Source organism: Bradysia coprophila, assembly GCF_014529535.1.
Source record: "Bradysia coprophila strain Holo2 chromosome IV unlocalized genomic scaffold, BU_Bcop_v1 contig_5, whole genome shotgun sequence".
Classification (NCBI taxonomy): Eukaryota; Metazoa; Arthropoda; class Insecta; order Diptera; family Sciaridae; genus Bradysia; species Bradysia coprophila.
In genome coordinates, this window is record NW_023503374.1 from 1464321 (window position 1) to 1485751 (window position 21431).

General features: G+C 36.4%; 1 protein-coding gene across 1 annotated transcript; it reads left to right on the top strand.

Moving 5' to 3' along the window:
* The first annotated feature begins 8219 nt into the window (after positions 1 to 8219).
* LOC119071502 (large neutral amino acids transporter small subunit 1) lies at positions 8220 to 18298 on the top strand. Its single transcript, XM_037176360.1, has 8 exons — positions 8220 to 9013; positions 10041 to 10236; positions 10442 to 10544; positions 11758 to 12025; positions 16714 to 16837; positions 17308 to 17508; positions 17567 to 17691; positions 17753 to 18298. Exons 1-8 carry the CDS (start codon positions 8817 to 8819, stop codon positions 18024 to 18026), a joined length of 1488 nt encoding a protein of 495 aa, XP_037032255.1. The 5' UTR covers positions 8220 to 8816; the 3' UTR covers positions 18027 to 18298.
* The last annotated feature ends 3133 nt before the right edge of the window (positions 18299 to 21431 follow it).

Consider the following 21431-nt stretch of genomic DNA (forward strand, 5'->3'; position numbering starts at 1 on the left):
CTAACCTGTTCCTTCGGAACTTTAGAAGAAACTGCTTTTTGACAATGGTCCAATCTATTAGGGTATTCCAATATGTTTTGTATATTTTTTAGTCTTAGGAGTTAAAATTTCTAAATAGAAAGCAAAATTATTTTCAATTTTGGAGTTTCATTTAAATACATTACACTTAACAAAATTACTGAAGTATCACCTTTTCGTTTGCAACAGATTCTACATAATTTCACGATCCACAAATGATGACAGCCTTGATATTGAATGGTTTTTTGGTTTTTATCCCAGTAAACTGGTGCAACAAAAATTTCGTCTGGGAAAAAATTCAAAAATTTCATTCAATATAACAGCTGTCAGAGTCTGTAGGACTAGAAATCAATGCTGTATACTTTGGGGAGGTCACGCAGATCGCCATTTTATTAGATACGCGGGAACACACCTTTTTCATACAAACAAATTCACCAAAATTGAATTTGTTTGACGTGGTGAATTTCTTGTATTAAACGTGGTGTGTAACCCGTGTATCTGCATGTGCGTGACCTCCTCAAAGTATATAGCCTTGCTAGAAATTTTAGATCCTACATGAAACAAAAATGTGATAATTCCTAATTTTTCATAATTGTATGACAAAGTAAAATTATTTATTTTTAATGAGTCCTCAATTATGCAGAAAACGATTATTAATAAATATTTAATTTAATTTAATAAATATTTGATATAGAACAAAAGAAATTCGATGCGTCGCTATGTGAAGCTCTACAGTAAAAGTCTATTTGTTTGCTCTCTAATAAGTATGTAAAAACATTTAAAATTAAAGGTTTCGTATTGTCAGAGCCTCTGGGAATATATTCTAAGCTAAAAAATTATTGATTTGAGGTAATCCGACTTTCGTCGTCAATATTTCATGTACCAAAATCACAACTTTTTGTCAGAAAAATATCAAATTTAGGTGTCCCATCCCAATTCAAATCAGAAGTTGTATTTGACTCACCGCGGTCCATTGAGCATATTTAACATTTAATTTTTTTTTTTTGCACTTTTTCATCAAATTTTGTTGCGAGATTAAAGTCGGTTTAATTTTATTTGTACAAATCGAATGACCTTTGTACAAATTAAATTCTTTTTTGTACACAAAAAATGACATTTTGAACTTAAAATTTCCATTTTGTACCATCCATTTTGTACTAAAACAAAACCATTTCGTACGTAAAAATTACTTTATGAACACAAAATTTAATTGTTTGTACACTGAAAAATTGGCGGAAATGTGCCACAGTGTACATAAAAAAAACATTGTATCTGTATGAGCAAAATTGGCCACAGCTGAAAACATCAGAAAACAAATTCTATATCCAACTATATTTAAGTATGTCCGAGTACAGTCGAGTACATCGCGTATATTCGACTAATCCGAGAATTTTCGACTACATCCGAGTATTTTCAAATATTCGACTATATCCGAGACTTTTCGACTGCATCCAACTATTCGACTATTCGACTATATCCGAGTATTATCAACTCTTCGACTATACCCGAGACTATTCGATTGTATCCGAGTATATTCGACTATTCGATTGTATCCGAGTGTATTAGACTATTTGAATGTATCCGACTATTCGATTGTATCTGAGTATATTCGACTATTCGATTGTATCCGAGTATATTCGACTATTCGATTGTATCCGAGTAAATTCGACTATTCAATTGTATCCGAGTATATTCGACTATATCCGAGTATTTTCAACTGTTCGACTATTCCCGAGACTATTCGACTGTATCCGAGTATATTCGATTGTATCCGAGTATATTCGACTATTCGATTGTATCCGAGTGTATTCGACTGTATCCGACTATTCGATTGTATCCGAGTATATTCGACTATTCGATTGTATCCGAGTATATTCGACTATTTGGACTTATCCGAATATATTCGACTATTCGACCATATCTGAGACTATTCAACTGTATCCAAGTATCTTCGACTATATCCGACCGAGTATATTCGACTATATCCGACCGAGTATATTCGACTATATCGAGTAGCTTAGATCATATATCAAGTTTTATTGTAACTGGAAGATATAGAAATTGTAATTGGTTGAAATTATAAATCACTTGATCCATATAAGAACGTACACCATCGCAAATGTTAATAATGTTATTATTTTTATGGAAGAGTCAGCGCCGCAGGCCGTGAAGAAATTGAAAAAATAAAAAAGCGGGGTCGAGGGGCGGCAGCCCCCGCAGAGGGGGGTCAAGGGGGGAGTATCCCCCCTTGAATGTTCGGGGGATTAGCGCGCTCATTTAATTTTACTAAGCGAATCCAATGAATTAGCGGTAGCGATAGCGTCGCTAAAAAAGTGGTTGATGAATGCAACCTTGGGTACAATGTTTTTAGCCCCGTACGAAGTACTGGGGGCTTATAAGATTAATATGCCGTTTGTAACACGTCGAATTGGAAGCAGACAGTAAGGGCAAAGCATTCGGTTATGTTCATAGATGACGAATCCGCAATAAAAAAAATGTCCGTCCGTCCGTCCGTCCGTCCGTGACCCCTCTACCTTGAGTAAATCACAACCTTTTTCCAAAATTCTTTTTTTAAGATGCAACGTGGGCTTGTTGGGAGGGCTCAAAGGTCGTTACTCGGCCCTAAGTGTTTTTTGCACATAAATCGAGTAAATCTCATCCGATTTTGCTAGATTTAGTTTTTTATGGAAGGTAATTGAATACCGAAAAGAACGTGACGAAAAAAGTTTCAAATTAGGGCCTTGGACTAAGGCCGCTACTCGGCCCTAAGTGTTTTCTGCACATAAATCGAGTAAATCTCATCCGATTTTGCTAGTTTTTGTTTCATTTGAGAGGTAATTGAATACCGAATAGAATGATGGCAAAAAAAGTTTCAAATTTGGGCCCTTGCACTAAGGCCGCTACTCGGCCCTAAGTGCTTTTTGCACATAAATCGAGTAAATCTCAACCGATTTTGCTAGTTTTAGTTTTTTATGGAAGGTAATTGAATACCGAAAAGAACGTGGCGAAAAAAGTTTCAAATTTGGGCCCTTGGACTAAGGCCGCTACTCGGCCCTAAGTGTTTTTTGCACATAAATCGAGTTAATCTCATCCGATTTTGCTAGTTTTTGTTTCATTTGAGAGATAATTGAATGCCGAATAGAATGATGGCAAAAAAAGTTTCAAATTTGGGCCCTTGCACTAAGACCGCTACTCGGCCCTAAGTGCTTTTTGCACATAAATCGAGTAAATCTCAACCGATTTTGCTAGTTTTTGTTTCATTTGAGAGGTAATTGAATACCCAATGGAAAGTTGGCAAAAAATTTTGGGTTTCTGAAATAATGTCGTAAATTGTTGGTTTTATTTGAAAGGTACTTCGTACGGGCTTTCGTAATTGCGCTATGCGCAATTTTAAAAATGAACAGTTTCAGTAAATTCGACAATGCCCAACTTGACTTGCATTTTGGTAACAGACGCATTAGAGGGTTGTAGACGTATTAGGGTTCCGGGCTTATTAGGGCTACGGACGTATTATGGTTACGGACGAAATAGGATTACGGGTTGTACGGGGCTAAGTCGCAGCAAACGCTCCGACTGTTCTGATGCCTTGTTTTTTTATGTACACTGTGGCACATTTCCGCCAATTTTTCAGTGTACAAACAATTACATTTTGTGTTCATAAAATAATTTTTAAGTACGAAATGGTTTTTTTTTTAGTACAAAATGGATGGTATAAAATGGAAATTTTAAGTACAAAATGTCATTTTTTGTGTACAAAAAAGAATTTAATTTGTACAAAAGTCATTCGATTTGTACAAAAGTAAATGAACCATTAAAGTCTCCAAATCACCATCGGGATTTTTTAGACTCGATCTTTTTTGCAAAATAATCTGTGAAGTCTGGAGATTAAATTACCATATGGACCCAACTTTTTATGTACACTGAGCTGACTGTTAAAAATCTATATATGTGACGTGGACCGAAACCGACGAAATTTTCAAAAATCGATCTGGCGGCAGCATAAAATAAAGTTTGATTTTTTTTTAGCCCCGTACGAAGTACTGGGGGCTTATAAGATTAATATGCCGTTTGTAACACGTCGAATTGGAAGCAGTCAGTAAGGGCAAAGCATTTGGTGATGTTCATAGATGACGAATCCGCAATAAAAAAAATGTCCGTCCGTCCGTGACCCCTCTAGCTTGAGTAAATCACAACCTTTTTTCAAAATTCTTTTTTTCCCCGATTGGTATCGACAAAAGTAAGGTCAAGTTCGAAAATGGGCATGGTAGGGTCGGCCCCTCCAGAGCTAGGGCCCTATAGGTGTTTTTCAGTCTTTCGACGATATCTACCGAAATACGCACGCAATAGCTGCTTGTGATATATCAAATGAAAGGTATTGACGAGTAGAACAAAGTTGCTGAACATTGTTTTTGGGTAAGATGCAACGTGGGCTTGTTGGGAAAGCTCAAAGGTCGTTACTCGGCCCTAACTGTATTTTGCACATAAATCGAGTAAATCTCATCCGATTTTGCTAGTTTTAGTTTTTTATGGAAGGTAATTGAATACCGAAAAGAACGTGACGAAAAAAGTTTCAAATTAGGGCCCTTAGACTAAGGCCGCTACTCGGCCCTAAGTGTTTTTTGCACATAAATCGAGTAAATCTCATCCGATTTTGCTAGTTTTTGTTTCATTTGAGAGATAATTGAATGCCGAATAGAATGATGGCGAAAAAAGTTTCAAATTTGGGCCCTTAAACTAAGGCCGCTACTCGGCCCTAAGTGTTTTTTGCACATAAATCGAGTAAATCTCATCCGATTTTGCTAGATTTAGTTTTTTATGGAAGGTAATTGAATACCGAAAAGAACGTGGCGAAAAAAGTTTCAAATTTGGGCCCTTGTACTAAGGTCGCTACTCGGCCCTAAGTATTTTTTGCACATAAATCGAGTAAATCTCATCCGATTTTGCTAGTTTTTATTTCATTTGAGAGGTAATTGAATACCCAATGGAAGGTTGGCAAAAAATTTTGGGTTTCTAAAATAATGTCGTAAATTGTTGGTTTCATTTGAGAGGTACTTCGTACGGGCTTTCGTAATTGCGCTATGCGCAATTTTAAAAATGAACACTTTCAGTAAATTTGACCGTGCCCAACTTGACTTGCATTTTGGTAACAGACGCATTAGAGGGTTGTAGACGTATTAGGGTTCCGGGCTTATTAGGGCTACCTAATGGTTGCGGACGAAATAGGATTACGGGTTGTACGGGGCTAAGTCGCAGCAAACGCTCCGACTGTTCTGATGCCTTGTTTTTTTATGTACACTGTGGCACATTTCCGCCAATTTTTCAGTGTACAAACAATTACATTTTGTGTTCATAAAATAATTTTTAAGTACGAAATGGTTTTTTTTTTAGTACAAAATGGATGGTATAAAATGGAAATTTTAAGTACAAAATGTCATTTTTTGTGTACAAAAAAGAATTTAATTTGTACAAAAGTCATTCGATTTGTACAAAAGTAAATGAACCATTAAAGTCTCCAAATCACCATCGGGATTTTTTAGACTCGATCTTTTTTGCAAAATAATCTGTGAAGTCTGGAGATTAAATTACCATATGGACCCAACTTTTTATGTACACTGAGCTGACTGTTAAAAATCTATATATGTGACGTGGACCGAAACCGACGAAATTTTCAAAAATCGATCTGGCGGCAGCATAAAATAAAGTTTGATTTTTTTTTAGCCCCGTACGAAGTACTGGGGGCTTATAAGATTAATATGCCGTTTGTAACACGTCGAATTGGAAGCAGTCAGTAAGGGCAAAGCATTTGGTGATGTTCATAGATGACGAATCCGCAATAAAAAAAATGTCCGTCCGTCCGTGACCCCTCTAGCTTGAGTAAATCACAACCTTTTTTCAAAATTATTTTTTTCCCCGATTGGTATCGACAAAAGTAAGGTCAAGTTCGAAAATGGGCATGGTAGGGTCGGCCCCTCCAGAGCTAGGGCCCTATAGGTGTTTTTCAGTCTTTCGACGATATCTACCGAAATACGCACGCAATAGCTGCTTGTGATATATCAAATGAAAGGTATTGACGAGTAGAACAAAGTTGCTGAACATTGTTTTTGGGTAAGATGCAACGTGGGCTTGTTGGGAAAGCTCAAAGGTCGTTACTCGGCCCTAACTGTATTTTGCACATAAATCGAGTAAATCTCATCCGATTTTGCTAGTTTTAGTTTTTTATGGAAGGTAATTGAATACCGAAAAGAACGTGACGAAAAAAGTTTCAAATTAGGGCCCTTAGACTAAGGCCGCTACTCGGCCCTAAGTGTTTTTTGCACATAAATCGAGTAAATCTCATCCGATTTTGCTAGTTTTTGTTTCATTTGAGAGATAATTGAATGCCGAATAGAATGATGGCGAAAAAAGTTTCAAATTTGGGCCCTTAAACTAAGGCCGCTACTCGGCCCTAAGTGTTTTTTGCACATAAATCGAGTAAATCTCATCCGATTTTGCTAGATTTAGTTTTTTATGGAAGGTAATTGAATACCGAAAAGAACGTGGCGAAAAAAGTTTCAAATTTGGGCCCTTGCACTAAGGTCGCTACTCGGCCCTAAGTATTTTTTGCACATAAATCGAGTAAATCTCATCCGATTTTGCTAGTTTTTATTTCATTTGAGAGGTAATTGAATACCCAATGGAAGGTTGGCAAAAAATTTTGGGTTTCTAAAATAATGTCGTAAATTGTTGGTTTCATTTGAGAGGTACTTCGTACGGGCTTTCGTAATTGCGCTATGCGCAATTTTAAAAATGAACACTTTCAGTAAATTTGACCGTGCCCAACTTGACTTGCATTTTGGTAACAGACGCATTAGAGGGTTGTAGACGTATTAGGGTTCCGGGCTTATTAGGGCTACCTAATGGTTGCGGACGAAATAGGATTACGGGTTGTACGGGGCTAAGTCGCAGCAAACGCTCCGACTGTTCTGATGCCTTGTTTTTTCATAAAATGATCAGATGGACCAGCTGAGTGGATTTCCGGCTGAGCCTTGAAAGAAATAGGACATTTTGTAAAAACCTCTACACCCTAATATATATTGATGACGAATAATTCAAAGGATATTGTTGTTGTTTTTTACGTCTGATTGTTGTAGTGGTTTTCTTTTACCGCCGCAAAACTCAGCATATTTTGGTGTAATTCATCATACGATAACGCATTTCTTCGAGTTTAATGTGCCTCAATTACAATTTTCCTAGTTCTCGTGTTAAAAAGTTATGTGGATCACACGGAACGACGTTCTTTGTGTTTGCTTATCTACTCTATATTATATCGATGGTTTTCCTACTCATATCCTATCCTGGCTGCGGGCATCAGGTTTTTGCATGTCCATAACCTTTTGCGCGTAACGATTTGTAAGCGAATGCTGTCTGTTTTGGAGATTCTGTAGTATATAAGTAATGTAAAAGTTGATGTAAAAGGTATAACGCAACAGCATCATTGCCTTTTTCAACATTCGATTTTCTCTTCCTACCAAAAAAGAAGTTAAAAGATCGATTTTCCAATGTATAATACCGCGTCTATATAATTGCCACTCATTCTACGAAATGTTACAGACGTTCTTGCATATAAGTTTTATTTTCTCTCTCAGACATTGTTCGCAATGTTTTCTCTCCGTTAGAGTTCATCGTATAAACGTGGAGATTCAAAAACTGTGCATATTATACGTATATGCAATACTATGAACTAGTCAGGACACCCGACGAAAGTAATGTAAGATTAAAAAATTTAGAAGTTACAATTTTCTGAGAGCGAAGCGAGCAATTCACTTTTTAACTGTTTCCATGGTTAATGAAAAAGTAAGAAACTGATGCCAGGCGGCTAAAATATCATAGCCTTTTTCCTAATTTTAATTTTTACGATTTAGAACAATTATCGGTAGAACATCTTCAACTCGGTATCCTCAACTTCTAACTCGTGAAAATAAAAACCTGGATGGAGGTGAGTAATCTAGTATATTATTGCATGGTTGATCTTTTATTTCGTTCCGGAAATTCGTGTATATAAATTGGTCAACATTGGAAAAATGGAATACAAAACTTTAAAGTTCTCGCACGTAGTCACCACACTATGCATGACTCAAACACGCAATCCCCATTTTTATTCGTTGCCGGTACGTACGTACAATATATGTTTGGATTATTGTGTTGTGGTACCATAGAATGCTTTTTTCAGTTTTATTCCATCTGTCGATATCGACAGTCGTTTCATGTGCATAACGATTCCATCGAAAACAAAGTGTGGACGATGTCAATTTAATAATTGAAGTTCAATATCAGAATACACTGTGCCGGAACGCTGATATTTTGTGTGGTGAATAAGAACGGACCATTTTCTTGGTAGATAATTATTCCCGGTAAACCATTTCTGTATTTACAAATAGATACAACAGTTGACGTCACACGTGTAAAGTGAAAGAGATTTTTCTAAAACAAACATAACGTTTTTTTTTACTTCGTGTGTCTGTACACAATACATAGTATTCCATCAACAGTTGGAACGGACATGATTTATTTATAGGTGAAGAATTGGGTCGTAAATATTATTTTTTTAAATCAACTCACATTCTAAACTCAAAAGTACGTCTAAAATGAATATGGAAGTGATGATGTTATAAAGGTGCATTCTTTCTTCACCAACGCCATACATACTGAGGACTATGCAATTTTGGCCGTTTGTGAGTTTCGAATTACACATTGCACATTCGCGAAAGTAAACCAAACAAAACGAAAATTAGCTCCGTTGCAAATTAAGTGAATGAACCATGTCCGACAAAAACAGCCAGGCAAGCAAAGAAACGAAATTGGTCAGTGGTAATAGCAGTGATGATAGTGAAAAAAGTGATGGCAAAGTGGTGCTGGAGCGAAAAATTACACTACTCAATGGAGTGACCATTATTATCGGAACGATTATTGGATCGGGAATATTCATCAGTCCCACCGGGGTATTCGTGTTTACAGAGTGAGTTCTTAATAAGGCTTCTAATTGGGTAGTCCCACATCGACCCGGTAACCCGATAAGCACTTATCAGCTCGGACCCGTTAGATTCGGGTCGACCCGTTACATCGATTTTAAATGATTTTTTAGATATCAATCATTGAATTGAATGAAATAATTCACATCAAAAATTTCACTGGAAGCAAAGCACTAAGGAAAGAAGACATTTTTTGTCAGTGTTGTGACAATGTGGTGTGAGATGATTTTTCAGTAAATTTTCTCTCATAATTCTTCTATCTTTTATCTCTATGGCGTTGACTAAAGAACTTGCTTTGCGGACAGTAACATTTGAACTAGTTTTGTTGGATTTAAAAGTTGATTTTGGAATTATTGGTATTATGATTGTGGAAAACGGGTCGACTCGCACCCGACGAGTCGAACCCGATAACGACCCGACCCGATGCGATAAGACTTATCGGGTTAAACCCGTTAACCGCATCACACGACCCGTTAGAAGCCTTAGATCTTAAAACAGAAAATGAGTTCCTTTACTTTACTAGGGAGGTAATGCGACTTTTCCCTACCTATTTACCTCGCTCGTAAAGTGAAATAACGTACAGCACACGGGAAAGAATTTGATATCTCGTATCACGATGAGTGAAAGTACCTCACATTACTTCCCCGGTTATAGTGATCTACTTACTATTAATTCTGTCGATGGAATGTTTCTCTTTTTCTAAATCATAAGTCGCACAACACAAGTATTTAGATCAGTCGATCGGAAGTGCTGTGAAATTATGCCATTTTAATTAACACCTTGGATAAGCATGTAACGTTACGGCACAGTCAAGAATCAATTAAGATTACGAATGCAAATGTTCAATTGATAACCATGCTATTACGAATCATAGAAAATTCTCCGAATAAGTTACCTGACCAAGGCAAACATTGTAATCATTTCTGTTACGATCGCGAGTTATTTGATGCAGATTGATGGTCTGATGTGTTTATCTGCATGGAACTTCATTTCCCGTTTTTAATTATGCAACAGATCAGTCGGTGCATCATTGGCGATATGGGCTACATGTGGCATACTGTCAACATTGGGTGCCCTATGCTATGCTGAATTAGGTACATGCATAACCCGATCGGGAGGTGATTACGCTTATTTATTGGTAGCATTTGGACCACTTGTTGCATTTTTACGATTATGGATTGCACTTTTCATTATTCGACCAACGACACAGGTGAGAAATTCAACAGAAATTAGACTTGTGTGTTGTCGATGCATGGTGCACTGTTTGTATGATTAGTTTTTGGTGATGGTTGCGTCATACATTACGTGCTTTGGCACTTTTGCTTTACAATTTGGATTTGAAATTGTTTGCAATGCAATTCACTGCACTGGACAATTCACAAAAATTCATCCATTTTATTTCGGACGTTTCACAGGCAATCATCGCATTAACATTTGCCCAATACGCAGCTAAGCCATTCTTTCCAGACTGTCAACCACCTGAAATATCTGTTCGTCTTTTAGCTGCACTATGTTTATGTAAGTAGATAAGTATTTTGTGTTTCACTTAGTCGTGGCTGTATAACAGATGATTAATTTTAGCTGATCACCAGTTTGTTACAAGCAGAATGGTTTAGAGCTTTCAGTCCTAACGGTCCCCTGAGTATATTTTGAATATATCACCATAATTGACGCAACTCTTAATACTGTCTGATTTGTTCCTCCTACCTCTTGATTGCATATTTTTACCACGGTTAAAGTCAACCAATTTTGTGTCAAAGTTTGCTTCAGTTGTTTTGCCAGCTGGTCCTCCGATACAAACACATTGTGGTGTATACCCGTGAATTACCACTCTTATGTTAAAAGTAAACTTCAGCAGACTAAGTGCACCAGCTGAAGCAAACTTCTACACAAAATTGGTGGACTCTACCTCTGCTCAACCTCCATTTTAAGTCAGTTTTAAAACACTTTACAATCAGCTCTCATGTCTGATAACGCTGTGCGTTCATTCATAATCAATAGTCCGAAGAATACACCTGTACATTTGCACGGTTATTTTCTTCATCACAACAAAATTAGCAGTGCCCAATGACGTGATTTTATTGCAAAATAGTCGCTGAAACAACATGATCGTTATTGCTCTAATTAACCATATTGCGGATTAACGAAGATATCATTACAACTCGATTTTTTGTGCTCAAGTAATTTATTTCCATAAGTTTTAATTGTTGTCGTTTCTATGAAACCACATTAATCATTTGAGCTGCTGCTTAGCTTACGGTTGATATTTATGCACATAAATTCGATAGAAGGACAGAAAACGTAAACTGAAGAAATTAATTGAGCGCGAAGATAGATTCAATGGAAACTGAAAACGATGCGATGAAAAGATTGAAATGAAAGTACGCGCACGCTTCATCAAAAATGACTAAATCAATTAACAAGCTCTAATTTATCTCTTACAAATCGAATCTCACAGCAAAGTTTATAAGGCCAAGGTAGATATAGTTGGAGAGGTAGTGTCATTCAGGCCACTCAGACGCGCCTATCTTAAAACAGATGGCCTAAGTTTCTATGCAATTTTTGTTTTTAATGAAGTGAAGAGATAGTATTTGTATCGAACTTTCATCCCACCACACATCTAATTCGATTATGTATGACATTACCTCCCCACTATATATCTACCTCTTACGTCATTGACAAAATCCGGACAACGATGCTATTTTAATCGACCTGGTTCTAATTCTAACAGGTCTCCTAACTGCCATAAATTGCATTTCCACAAATTTGGCGATGAAAATTCAGGATATCTTTACGGCCGCAAAGCTACTCGCATTAATTTCGATCATCTTAGCTGGTTGCTATTACATGTCCATCGGCCATTTGGAAAACTTCGACGATCCATGGAGTGGAAAATATGATGCGGCTAGTTTGGGCTTTGCATTCTATTCGGGTCTGTTTGCGTTTGGTGGTTGGAATTATTTAAATTTTGTCACCGGTGAACTTCAAGATCCGTACAAGTGAGTAATACTTTTCATAGTGCAGGCGAGAAAATAGTCGTTTTATGACCTCAGCTGAATTGTGAAAAACATTTTTTTGACGGTAACAAGTAGAAAATTTCATTTTCTCGGATGACTCAACCTCGAAATGAAATTTGAAACTTTTTTTTCCCTCTGTAAACAAATAACTCGGGGTAGGGTAATCTCGCACACCACACAAATTCATGGTGTGCGAGATTCACCTCTAAGTGGTGAATCTCGCACAGTCATGACTTTTCGTTACATGTCGTAAAAGGACGCATACTATGATCGCGTGTGCGAGATTCCCCGACACCAATAACTCTTTCATAAGTGCGGTGTGATTTTACTTATTTTCTCACCTCAATAGACCTTGAGAAAATTATGTTTTGTATCGAATAATATTACTAGTCAGAAACGTGCAGAATTTTCATTCCCGTGAGGAGAAAATAGAACTTTTCTCAATTGAACTGTCACTTTGTTTATGTTTTCAAAAATAAAATCAAACTTCACGCATATGAAAAATGTTGAGTTCGCTTCTGGGACAGTGGGAAATTCCAACAAGAGCGATGTTTGTGGCTAGAGCGAAGCGAGTGCCGTAATTTCGCTCGAGTTTGAATTTCCTATTTTCTCCCCTCGATAAACAAATACCTATTATTGGCATTGATTTTTCTGTAAGTCTTACGTCAGACCAAAAAATAGTTGAAATCTTGCACTGGGGATGAAAAAGCAATACTTCTTCCAATATATAAATCATTGTCCACAGTCCAAATAACAAAAGTGCAAATGTCTTGAATAAATTCATGAGCAAACAGAACGACTGTTGAATGTTCTTATGTCTATAGTTTAAAGAAAGTATTTTCTAGCTATAAATTGTTTGCTGAGGGTGTGCTAAATTAATTCCTATTGCGTACATAATATTCAACTTTCTTCAACTCGCTTCTATGTACGGTATTCTTAGTTATATTGAATGGAGTATACACACGTACAGGGTGTCATCGAAACAGCTTTTCCATGTTTATCAATTTTATTGCTAATTAAAACCAGAAAGACCTAGAATCTATTACATATTATTGCTGAAAAAATAATCCGAAGCTGTGCAAATTCTTAGCCTCAAATAGCCCTCAAACGTTTTACGTTTCTTTGTCGGATTGTGCACCCTTTGAATTTACTCCCTAGTTATGTTCGGTATGTACTGGCATTTGTTTTGTAACGCTGGATCCATATACATTTAGCGAACACATAACAAATCCAAAAGTGATGAGAAGTAGTAGAATATAAGAGAATCGTAGAAATAGAAATGTTTTATTGATGATGCCACTATCAGAGATATACTGAGTTAAGAGTGCTATGACATTGAACAGTGGGTGGCTTGCCTGTTGAACAGTTTACCATCAAACATTATTATATAGAATGCATTCACTTATCCAGTTTTACTACCAATTAGATGGAGCTTTTAGTTATATATCGCCGAGCGTATAATCTTGAAAGTTGTCTAGCATTATATATCTAACCAATAACTTGTTGCAAGAAGATTTATTTTCAATGAGAAGGATATTAATAACCTAGACACACAGTTATACTGATGATATATGTTTGACGATTGTGTTGTAGCGAACCTGTTCGGAAGATGTAAATTGCTGGTTTTATTTCCATTTATCACTTCATTAATACAATTATTTGAACAGAGTTTGTTTCCTAGTTTCTTTGTGAAATATTTTCTTTACTTTGTGACTGGACTTGAAATTATTTATCGATAATTTGAATTTATCTTTGTTGACATAACTTGAATCAACAGAACATCTTCTACATTCATCCTTAGGCTTGGAGGGAATATATTGATAGATAAGATTCGTAATTTTCAATGTTCAGTTCAGTTTATCTAAATCCACAGAAATGATATTCGAGGAAATTTAGTGATAATCCATCGAGGCCTGAAGAGAACTCATATTTTTATTAACAAAAAAAGTGGAAATTAATGAAGAGATAAACGTCCTATTTCATCATTTTTTGTCTATAGTTTCGTCTTCGACTTTTGTAGACGCTCTGGAGTTTGTATGATTTCTGAGTTAATTGATATTTTGAACAGTTGTCCCATCCCAGCGTATTATAATAGTGGGGCATTACGTTGAATTCCAATCAAATTAGAGCTGTGTCCGATTTTAATTTCGTTGGGCAAGATTTTCCGGATTTTTAGCCCCGTACGAAGTACAAATGGGGCTCATAGGATTACGATGCCGTGTGTAATTGATGGAATTCGAATCAGACGGTAAGGGCAAAGTGTTTGCCTATGTTCATAGATGACGAATCCGCAATAAAAATTTTGTCTGTCCGTCCGTCTGTCCTTCACGTCGATATCTTGAGTAAATCAAATCCGATTTCTAAATTTTTTTCCCTGAAAGATAGTCGAAATAGTGAGGCTAAGTTCGAAGATGGACATATTCGGGTCGGCCCTTCGTGAGTTAGGCAAAATAAGCGATGGAAATAGAAATGATAGGCAAATGATAGGTATTGTCAATACCAATAGACCGTGTGCAGTATACAAAATTTATTTTTAATTGATGTAGATTATTATTCTGTAGAACAAAAGTGTAAACAGAATATCTGAAAAATGTCTGCTTGATTTTATATCACACTTGAAAAGCTGTAATTTGAATGAAACTAAAAGGATATCCGAACCATTCTAATTCATTCTAATTGGATTCTTACTAAGATTCTAATAAGTGGGATGGCATCGGGATGGCAACAATATTTTTCAATAATTCCTATTAAAAAAATTAAATATTTTTTTCAATGGTTTTCATAGTAAATCTTCTTTTTATTGAAATATGAAACTTTTTTCTCAAAATCGCACGCGGTCTATTCAGGATTTTTTTAAATCGGGTGAGTGGACCGTGAGTTAGGGCCTTAGAAGTGAAAAGCTACTCAGCCCTATGTGTATTTTGCATATAACTCGAATAAATTTCATCCGTTTTTCGTAATTTGTGTGTCATTTGAAAGGTAATCGACCACAGAATAGAATGAAATTGTTTAATTTGGGTCATTGGACCAAGGCCGCTACTAGGGCCCTATGTGTATCTTGCATATAACTCGAGTAAATTTCATCCGTTTTTCGTAATTTTTGTTTCATTTGAAAGGTAATCGAAGGCCGAATAGTTTGTTGTTTATTTTTTTTAGGTCCTCGGACTGAGGCTGATAAGTGTAGTATTTATACTCAATAAACTAAAATTTCAGGGCTATTTGAAATTTATGTTACATTTGAAAGGGACGTCGTACGGGGCTTCGTAAGATGTACACATTTCATAATAATTTTGCTTTAACTACATTTACGGGTGCAATAGGCTTATGAAAAAAGTAGGGCGACAGACGCGCTAGGGTCACGTACGCAAGCAATAGATATACGGGTTCGTACGGGGCTCAGTCGCAGGAAACGCTCCGATTGTTCTGATGGCTCGTTAAAACTATAAAGTCAAATCCGACTTGGACACTAAACAAAAATTCTTGGGCAGTACGGGAAGTTCATAAACATCACTCTCTCTAGCAAACAAACTACTTTTATTAAGGTGGTTAAAGTGTTAAGAAGCCTTTGGAATTTACATGTAGGTTCCAGCGTAGTAAGTCAAAATGTAGAGTAGTGTTTGTAGAATACAAAGAAATAATGTGTGAATTCGACACAGCTAACGAAAATTGAGAAATTTGAAAAAAGTTGAGACGAAACTTCTTCTCAAATTTAACAAGTTGATGTCATTGCACTCGAAGAAAATAGGAAATTTAAATCTGACTGCGACACCGCTCGGGTTGAGAATCCCGTAATTTATTTAAACAAATCACTACAACATAACTTTCTATGAAGCTCAAACAAAATGTATCCAACGATTTCATCCATTGCACAACAAACGTATTTTTCTTTAAACAAAACGACGAAATCAGCTGAAATTTTGTTTTGTTTAAAGAAAAATACGTTTGTTGTGCAATGGATGAAATCGTTGGATACATTTTCTTTGAGCTTCATAGAAAGTTATGTTGTAGTGATTTGTTCGACACAGCTGTGAGTTTGTTTGCTAGAGAGAGAGTGTTGTCAGCATGCAAAGTTGCTAAAATATATGAAGTTCATTGTATCCTGGCTATTTCCACTTCGGGAGTTATACAAGCGATTTCGACGATTTTCCGAAGAGTAAACATTGAGTGATCGTTCACGTGATATCACGAATCGACTAAGGACCCGATTGGCTCCGAATTTGTCGGGACCGGATTTTCAAAAATGATATTGGACTTTTAAAAATCTTCGGTCCGCACAGCTCTAAATTTCATTCATTTTCATTCTCATATTTCAAACAAGGGAACGAACAATGCCACTGAACTCTTGCGAAATGATTGGAGATGACATCCTTTATTCTCTAATGTGACCGAAACAGACGACCAGTCAAAAATTCAAATTTAAAACGAAAATGACAACGAAGAATAATATTCAAAATATCATGATAATGCTCCCCGGAATGTATGCCGATAGATTGTGCATTTAAAAGGAATTTGTTTTAAAAAAAAAAGTTCCCCTTTAAATGAGTGGCAAAATTAATAGAACATCACGTCGTCTGTTGATTTGCGTGGGATGTGATATGGAATGGTGTTATTATACTAGCAATTGGATTGGTTAAAGAATGTTCGTTTTACACATTTTCTTTTTACATTAGGAATTTACCCCGAGCTATATGGATTTCCATTCCGATGGTGACAATTATTTATGTACTGGTGAATCTGGCCTATTTCGCAGTAGTGTCTAGAAGCGAACTACTAGCGTCTGTCGCTGTTGCTGTTGTAAGTAATTATAGTAGGTTATGTCCGTGCTATCAGGAGCCTATTTTGAAGAATTTAATTCCTAAAAATTTTTAAGAATTAAATTTCTCAAAATACAGTCATAGGCAGTGAAATTTCAGCATGAACCTGTTTCAGCTGTTTTCAGCTGATCAACGCTTACAATCAAAACTGTTTATTCTTTATTCATTCTTCATGCGCGTTGTAGTGGTAAAGCCGTATAAAGACGTGTACACAGTTTTGATTGTGTGTGAATCAGCTGAAAAACAGCTGAAGCAAATTCATGTTGAAATTTCACTGCTTCTGACTTGCATCCAATTTTTCTTCATCAATTTTAGAAAATTTTGGATCACCGTCGTCGCCTCGCTACTGTTTTTTATGTTTTTTAGATTTTGCATGAGCGACGCGAGATCACAAATTTGACTTTCCTTTAATCATCAACTCATCACAATTCCTTCCATTAAATTTCTCAGAATTTTGGAGATCGAATGTTCGGACCAGTATCTTGGCTGATACCGATTTTCGTAGCCCTAAGTTGTTTCGGTGGAGTGAATGGTGTTGTCTTCACATCAGCCCGATTATTTGCAACTGGTGCCGAAGAAGGACATCTTCCATCATTTTTCTCGTTGGTACATCATAAACAGCAGACACCCATACCTTCGCTAATATTTTCGGTACTGATGATTAAAACCCACCCAACGAGATAATCAGTAAATAATTTTCAATTTTCAGTGCATCGTCTCTTTGATCATGCTAATGTCGGCTGATATTTTCCTTCTGATAAACTATTTCAGTCAAATTCTATGGCTGTCTGTAGTGGCCAGCATTGCAGCTTTATTGTGGCTGAGGAAGGCTAAGTTAGTTTCAATTTCGGTTCATCACTCCAATTGCGTAAATTTTATTTGTTCATGTTTACAGACCCGATCTTCCACGTCCGATCAAAGTGAATCTCGCCATTCCAATCATCTTTATTGTATTATGCGTTATACTGGTAATGCTGCCCAGTTTGGAAGCACCCATGAATTTGGTTTATGGAATACTGATAACACTAACTGGAGTACCGTTCTATTACTTGGGCATCAAATGGAAAAATAAACCGGAATTTCTGGGCAATTCGACGAAGGGATTTGAACGCTTTTGTCAGCTCATGTTCAACACATTGTTTGTCGACGGTGAAGAGAAGGAAAATTGAATTCATTTTTATTGTTCATCGCTAAATGTGGATTGAAGAATTTTGGCGTATGAAAAGGTGTCCAAATATGGAAAGAAGACCGTGGTATGTGTGCAGGTATAAGATGAAATTTGTAAGTTAATTTTACGGAGATGAAAAATTTCCCTTTTAATGCCTTCAAAGATATTATTTTTTGGAAGAATTTTTAATAGCTCTCTATTGTACTCTCTGTTTTAACTGTTTACGCATATTATGAAGAACCAATAAAAAATGTGTTTTATTTTCTGAATGTTTCCGACGAGTTTTTGTTCTTTATCATTCAACGAAGCAATGCGCGAAATCGTGTCATATCTCAGTCTCAGCAAGTGAAACCAATAGCAGCAACATTGACATTCGGATTAGGATCGACAAGCTGAAGCAGCAATAGTTATTTACACAACCAGTATGCAGTGTTGCAATCCGAGCCAAAAGCATACTCTGCAAAAAAACACCTTCCTGAGTTATCTACAAAACCTTTCATGACCCAAGTCATGAATAGTTGTTTGTTCAATGAGGTAAGCAAAGTGGGAAATTGCCTTCTGGACGTTTAAATGCAATTTCCAAATGACTATTTTCTCGCCTGCGCTGTTACAAAGATAATAGGCAAGTGGCTAGTCAATCATTCATAGTTATTCATTATTGCCCTGTCACAAACCGGCGAAAGTGTCTGATATCACCCGTCCACTCCACAACAGACGCATTACAACTTTTCATACAGAGAGACCAAATTACGAGAAAATTAGTGTAATTTTGTACCAAGGCACGAATAGTAAATTTCGTACCTAGGACTAAAAGTCTTTTTTAGCGTGTGAGAAATTTCCAGACAGAGCCGAAGGCAAGGTCTGGAATCGAATAGTCCTAGGTCCTAATGTACTATTTCACAACGCAGGCGAAAAATTAGTCATTTTGTCCCCTTCTCTGACATTTTGGCATTTTCTCGAATGACTTGTTGCCTTGCCGCAAACAACACCCTCGAAATACTATTTCAAACTTTTTCAGGCAACTCTTTCTGAACAAGTAGCTATATTTGTTGAAATGATAAAACGCTAGCATCACCTACAGTATGAGACGTATTTCGATGACCTGTCAAAGCAAGGAAGTTCGGTCGCAAGGTCATTGATTACAACAATAATTTCAGATCGTCATGGACGCCAATTCTTATTATATATTTTTGAACAGCGAAATTTACGGAATTGTTTTGTTGTACTGCTGGCATTACGTAACTCTTATTGAGAGCTTAAACGTCGCTTCTCGTTAGGTAAAAATAATGCTGACAAGATATCGGTAAAAACATTAACCGATCACAGTGTTTCAAATATCCGAAAAAATGGCGTGAGAAGAATCCACGGCGGGGTTGAACGAAACTTAAATAGAGTCGCGATACCACCTCTGATTTTTCTTCGTGTTCTTATTGAGAGACTCGAGTACTATAAGGAACCACATTGAGTTCGCGGATCAATCCAGCTGTTTCGGAGAACCGGCACTCATGGCCGTGTAGGACCGACGAGTCAATTTGAATACAGATTGTTATCACAACTGAAGGAGGGACTATTTCTAAGCTTTTAAAATAGCTTCCCTTGACACCTGACCACGTAGCCACAGCCAGCTAAATTTCGACATTTTTAAATCGTGATATGTCCAAGATGAATAGAGTTTGAAATAGATAATGGATTTTAGAAAATTTGTCTGAATTGTACAATATTTGCAAAAAAAAAATTTCACCATCCTCGGCGAAACTTGGCCTCATCTGTAATACACCAACGTTACAATAGTTCCACTTTTTATAGTTTCACTTTTTTTGTGGAACTATAAAAATTGAAATTATCTTCACCCTGCATATATGCAGCGTAACAATAGTTTCACTTTCCAGATTTCAGATTCCTAGATATCTAGACTTTCCAGCCTAAAAAAGTGGAACTATTGTAACACTGCATATATGCAGGGTGAAGATAGTTTCACTTTTTATAGTTCCACTTTTTTTAGGCAACTGTCAAAAGTGAAACTATCTTCACGTTGCATATATGCAGTGTTACAATAGTTCCACTTTTTTAGTTCCACTTTTTTCTTGAACGTGAAACTGTCTTCACTCTGCATATATGCAAGGTTACAATAGTTCCACTTTTCTAATTTCCTTTAAAGTTTTACTTAGAATGAATATGATTCGGAACCGTTAACACAGTTTTCGTCACGAATTTTGTCATACTCGACGTTGAAACACGACCAAACAAAAAGATTCCCATGAAGCGTTTTTGCGTGTTGTGCGAAAATTATACATGCAGCTTGTACTTTACTCCTTCAAAAGAAAAGTTTTAAGGAGCGAATGAAGAAACTATTCTTACCGAGGCACGAACTTGGGACCTCCTGACTCCAAGTCGAAAATCGATCCAATTATTGGACAACATTTATTGATAAAATGATGTAAAATTCAAACTTATATTACATTGAGACCTTCAATTTGAGAGTAGAACGATCAGCGATTAGTATGACGTCCACCACTTTGCTGTCATCTTAACACTATAAAGAAAGGCTTTTTTTTAAATGTCTTTACTATAAGCAAAGGCTCTATACCAGGCAAAAGTTGACCGATTTTTAAACGTCGGATTCGTTCCTTACATCCGCCGTTTATACAATGACAACAAATGAATGAGGGTGATATGGATTTTTATTGTGCGCGAAATTTTTGAAAACGCAAATGATTTTTGTGGAATTTTTTTTATTTTTATTTTTTTTAAGGTATTTCAGGTTTTAGGTATTTAGAGTGATATATATTTGATCACCCTAAATACCTAAAACCTGAAATACCTTAAAAAAAATAAAAATAAAAAAAATTCCACAAAAATCATTTGCGTTTTCAAAAATTTCGCGCACAATAAAAATCCATATCACCCTCATTCATTTGTTGTCATTGTATAAACGGCGGATGTAAGGAACGAATCCAACGTTTAAAAATCGGTCAACTTTTGCCTGGTATAGAGCCTTTGCTATAAGTGTAGTTGTTTCACGCTAGCGATGCGAAAATCCTTATTTTGTCCACTATGAACCGTTTTAGAAAATGGCGTTTTGTTGTCATTCTGTGAGGCGTCATTTTAGATGAGCAAATAACAATTGTCTCCTCCCCATAGGAACCCCATAAATCTCATCCAATTTTGCTAGTTTTTGTCTTATATGAAAGGTAATTGAATACCGAATAGAATGTGGTGAGAAAAATGTTTGAAATTTGGGTCCTTGGACTGAGGCCGCTCCTCGGCCCTAAGTGTATTTTGCATATAAATCGATTAAATTTGATCCGATTTTCCTATTTTTTTTTTCATTTGAAAAAAAATTAAAATTTGGGTCGTTGGACTAAGCCCGCTACTCGGCCGTAAGTGTTTTTTGCATATAACTCGA